This window comes from Herpailurus yagouaroundi, unplaced genomic scaffold (genome assembly GCF_014898765.1).
Source record: "Herpailurus yagouaroundi ecotype Mexico unplaced genomic scaffold, PumYag 221, whole genome shotgun sequence".
NCBI classification, from domain to species: Eukaryota; Metazoa; Chordata; class Mammalia; order Carnivora; family Felidae; genus Herpailurus; species Herpailurus yagouaroundi.
The window spans coordinates 8,375,992-8,381,492 of NW_024412452.1; the positions used below are offsets into that span (position 1 = coordinate 8,375,992).

General features: G+C 39.0%; 1 protein-coding gene across 1 annotated transcript in view; it reads left to right on the forward strand.

The window, feature by feature from the left end:
* Window positions 1-789, forward strand: part of HMGB2 (high mobility group box 2) — a 1,165-nt gene extending 376 nt beyond the window's left edge. Inside the window, exon 1 of the mRNA XM_040458390.1 lies at window positions 1-789. This exon is cut by the window's left edge and continues 376 nt beyond it. Coding sequence (XP_040314324.1) covers window positions 1-434 — 434 coding nt within the window. The 3' untranslated portion in view covers window positions 435-789.
* Window positions 790-5,501: the final 4,712 nt, after the last annotated feature.

The following is a 5,501-nucleotide window of genomic DNA, read 5'->3' on the forward strand; positions in this document are numbered from 1 at the left end:
ACAAAGCTCGCTATGACAGGGAGATGAAAAATTATGTTCCTCCCAAAGGTGACAAGAAAGGAAAGAAGAAAGACCCCAATGCTCCTAAAAGGCCTCCGTCTGCATTCTTCCTGTTTTGTTCTGAACATCACCCAAAGATCAAAAGTGAACACCCTGGTTTACCCATTGGGGATACTGCAAAAAAATTGGGTGAAATGTGGTCTGAACAGTCAGCCAAAGATAAACAACCATATGAACAGAAGGCGGCTAAGCTAAAAGAGAAGTATGGAAAGGATATTGCTGCATATCGCACCAAGGGCAAAAGTGAAGTGGGAAAGAAGGGCCCTGGTAGGCCTACAGGTTCAAAGAAGAAGAATGAACCAGAGGATGAGGAGGAAGAGGAGGAGGAGGAGGAAGATGAAGATGATGAGGAAGAGGAGGAAGATGAAGAATAAATGGCTATCCTGTAATGATATGTGTGGAGTGTGCGTGTGTGCTCAGGCAATTGTTTTGCTAAGAATGTGAATTCAAGTGCAGCTCAATATTAGCTTCAGTATAAAAACTGTACAGATTTTTGTATTTTGTATAGATAAGATTCTTTGTAGAGAAAATACTTTTTTAAGAATGCAGGTTGTAGCTTTTTGAGGGGCTACTACATACAGTTAGATTTTAAAGCTTCTGATGTTGAATGTTTCTAAATATTTAATGGTTTTCTTAATTTCTTGACTTGTGTACTGTAACACAGCAAACTTGTAGGAATTAGTATCAATAGTAAATTTGGGTTTTTTAGAATTTTGCGTTTTGTTTTTTTAAAAAAAATTGTAATAAAATTATGTATATTAAAAAAAAAAAAAAGAAAGAAACTGAAAAAGGCAAGGAAACAAATCCTCTTCTCAGAGCCACCAGAAGCAGTTAACCCTGCTGACACCTAGACCTCAGTCTAGTAAAACTGATTTTGGAGTTCTGCCCTCCAGAACTATACCACACTAAATTTTGTTATTTTAATCCACCAAGGTTATGGTAATTTGTTATAGCAGCTGTAGGAAATTAATGCAAGAAGGGATTATCTAGAAGAACAGAGAGGAATGTGAAGGTACCTTCTAGGGAACTGTAGATACCCAGTGCACCAGAAGAAAATGCTTGGCGTTCAGTATTTTGGAGGAATAATAACTCAACGGGAACAAAAGCATAAGATTGGGTTGGGGAGAGAAGACAGCACTAGATTATGCCAGGTCTTGCAGGTATTAAGGATTTTTCTATCAAAGACAGTGGGAAAAACATAAAGAATTTTAGGAAGATGAATGATTTTTTGAAGATCACTTGGGCTCTTGCATAAAGAATATAAATTGTAATGAGGACGAGAAGGAAGATCAGTTTGAGTTTATTGGAGGGAAGGAGCTGTCAGTTAAAAGTGTAGGTTCAGGGGCTCCTGGGGGGCTCAGTTGGTTGAGCGTCCGAATCTTGACATGGGCTCAGGTCATGATCTCACCATTCGTGAGATCAATCCCTGAGTTAGGCTCTGTGCTGACAGTGCAGAGCCTGCTTGAGATTCTCTGCCTCTCTTTCTCTCTCTCTCAAAATAAATAAATAAACATTAAAAGAAGAAGAAATATAGGTTCAAAGAGGGATCAGATAAAGTGGTAAGAGCTGGGTGCTTGGTAAGGGTACTAATGCCAATCATCCATGGATAGATGCTGAAGAGCGTTATTCTAGGTCTGCATTTATTTTGTCTAATTTATCTTGCAGTTCCATTTTGATAGATGCCCTAGTGGTTCTGGATGGTTCTACATGGTTTTGTAAACATAGAGTGGAGTGAAATAATTTGGCTTACTTTATAATCAAATTGATCATTCTTTAGATAAAGAGTCAACAATCTATGGTCATGGGTTTAATTAGTCCACTACCTCTTTTTGATTTTAGATATTTCTTCGTTCTAACATGTACATTCAGTGCTATAAATTTCCCTCTAAGCATTGCTTTTGCTGCATCTTACAAATTTTGACAAACTGTATTTTCATTTTCATTTAATGCAAAATATTTTTAAATTTCTCTTGAGACTTCTTTGAGCCATTGTTTAGAAGTGTGTGGTTTAATCTCCAAATACTTTGGCATTTTCCAACTATCTATCTGTTTTTGATTTCTAGTGTAATTCCACTGTGGTCTGAGAACCACAGTGTATGGTTTCTATTCTTTTAAATGTATTAAAGTGTGTTTAATGGCCCAGGATGTGGTCTATCTTGGTGAGTATTCCATGTGAACTTGAGGGGAAAAAAATGTGCATTCTGCTCTTGTTGGACAAAATAATCTATAAATGTCAATTAGATCTAGCTGACTGATGGTGCTGTTGAGTTCAACTATGTTCTTACTGAATTTCTGCCTGCTGGATCTGTCAATTACTGAGAGAAGGGTGTTGAAGTCTCCAGCTATAGTAGTGGATCTGTCTACCTCTCCTTGCAGTTCTGTCATTTTCTGCCTCATATATTTGACGCTCTATTGTTAGACACATATGCATTAAGGATTGTTATGTCTTCTTGGAGAACTGGCCTCTTTATACTTATGTAATAGCCCTCCTAATCCTTGATAATATTTCTTGTTCTGAAGTCTGATTTGTTTGAAATTAATATAGCTACTCCCATTTTCTTTTGATTAGTGTTAGATCAATATATCTTTCCCTAGCCCTTTAGGGCTGTGTATTTATATTTAAAGAAGGTTGCTTATAGATGATATATGATTGGTTTTCTAGCAATCTCTTGTCTTTTAATTGGTGCTCGCATTGCCTGTTTTTGTAAATAAAATTTTATTGGACTATAGCTATTGTATATTGGTTTGACCTGATTCCAAATCCACTTGTTTACGACAAAAAATGAAATTGTATTTAAGAGTAAAGTTGTTTTGATTAAGAGTGAAGTAAGCTGTGACAGGATATTGTCATCTCATCCGTTGTCATTAATAAGCATTCAGCTCAGCTGCTAAGGGGACCTGCTGGGGCTTATCAATAAAAACAGGAAGAAGCAACTATGGCAAGGAGACATTTTGACTATAAATACCAAGAGTTTGTGAGGAATACCTGAGAGTGTTCGGTCTGGGCAAGACACTTTGCTGATCTAAATAGCTCTCTGAAAACCTTGGGGCAATTATATCCTGCTGAGGTAAAGGCAACTCTTTTATGGGCAGTGGTGAAAGCCAAAAAGCACCCCCAAGAAAGACCCTCTGGCCTGTCAATGCCAGTGGCATGGTTCCCTAGCAACGTGCTCTAGCAACAGGGGACTTGTACTTTTGCCCTGGCAGCTGGATGTCAGCTCTGAATTGACTAAGCCATCTCTCCCGAGGACATACTCATATAAAGGTACCCCTCAACTAAATTTAGACTTTACTCCTTCCATAGTCCCTTGCCTGGAACAACAGTGCAATTAATCTATTGTTGGCTTGGAGTTTGTTATTCCTTTTTGCTTATTAAGAACCATTTTCCTGTATGGCCTGTGAAATTCCTGCAGTGAACCTGTGTAAAATAAATTGCCAGCAAAGGCAAACTCAGTCTCTGAGCATTAATTTGCCTCCCGAAACAAAACAATAGCCATAACCATTTGTTTATGTGTTGTCTGTGGCCGCTTTCAGGCTACAGTGGAATTGAGTTGAGTAGAGCTGAATAGCGCAACAGAGATCCTATAGCCCACAAAGGTGAAAATATTACACCTGGGCCCCCTACAAAAAAAAGTCTGCTGACCGTTGCAAGATCACTGCCCTCTATTACCTGTTTCTTATCTTTTAAATGATTTCTGAGGGTTTGGGGTGCTTTGTGGATTCTTTTTCCCCAAATTGGAAACATTCGCAAAACAACTGACACAAGTATTATACACAATATGACTATTGTTTTACTTGTCACTCAAAAATAGCATTAACACAACAAATGCTTGTTTTGGGGTTGTTTGGTGGCTACCTCTAGCCACCTCTAGGGGGTGATGCACAATTAATCTGGGTTATATCAGTAGAATTCATTAAATTCGTTTTTGAAGAAGTTTCATGGTATGTGAAAGAACGTTTCTATATAAATGTAATGTATTAATAAAAATGAGTAATATCTAACATAAAAAAAGTACTGGGTTCTGCATCGCGCATTTTCTTCCCACCCACTGCCTACATAAGTCTCTGTAGGCTTAAACCAGCTGACAAATTCCAGTGTTGCATAAATCATATGCTGGCAATTTAAGAGTATGGACTTTTAAAAGAAATTCATGTTATTTTAGCAAGCCAAATGATGAATATAAGTCTTCTGTGGTTGGCAATGACATGCTGACATCAGCTTTCACGAAAGAGCTTATCTGGGCATCCTATGTTCCCCCTAACCACAGCTGTGACTTAACAGAGACCTAACATTGCTACCTGCTAATATACTATTGACCCACGGATATTGATGGTGGCAGGCCAGCCATTATGCCACAATTAAAAGCTTCTTTCAAACGAGAAAAGAAAAATCACCCCAAATATAAATTTTAAAACGTAGCATTTAATATTCATGAGAAATGCCCCCAAGATGCTGAGTTTAGCAATTGTATAATGAAAGTGCCACCTTTTTAAAAGAAGGATTATTCCCCACTGTTGCACAATCAAGGGATTTTTAAGTGACCTAGGAGTAAAAGAAAAGGGAAGGGTGGGTGATTACAAATTAATAAAGCATGTAGTACCGTTTGATTACCGCCACTGCAGTGTGAAATGAGTTGGTTTTAGTCCAGCTGTGCCGACTGATGGCTATCACCATCTTGCCTCCAGAAGTGCCTGATGAGCTGTCCCCACCAGGAGAGTTCTGGGGAGGAGGTGGAGGAGTGGGTGAGGAGAAAGCAGGTCAGAGCTCTGTGTGGGGGTGAACAGAGATTCCATCAAGGACATGGTCAGCCTGCTTTGTGACCCTGAAATGCCAAGCGACTGCAGAGCCTGGCTATCACATTTAAAAACCTTTTGAGAACAAAGTGCACTTTCAAAAAAATAGAAATTCTTCATTTCATAGAATCAAACGAAATGGAGTTGCAAGTGGCCTGAGAAGGCATCTAATAGAGTGGTTCTCTGCAGTGACTGATCATCATGATGGTTAAGCACCTACATATTTCTAAACTCAGCCAGGGACCGGCTGATTCAAAACTTCTGGCACGGGGCCCAATAGTGTGCTTTAAAAAATAAAAATAACAAAATCCCCAGTTTGATTGAATGACCCTTGCCATGACCTTATCATGGGTAGAATATGTTTTTCACCCTTTGACTTGCATCAGTCCCTATGACTTGCTTTGGACCATGGCATGTGGACAGAAATGATATTGTCATTGTGCCAGTTTCAAACCTAGGCCTTTAAGAAGCCTCCCATATTCACACTCACACTCTTGTTTCTGTACCATTGATACAGCAGAGCATCTGTGGTAGCTTCAGAATACCTGTAGAATGAATATATTGGAAGAGAACCATCCCTGTTGTCCCAGTTGACCCATACATACATCTGCAGCAGGAGGCAGAGCTAACCCCAGCTGACTGAACAC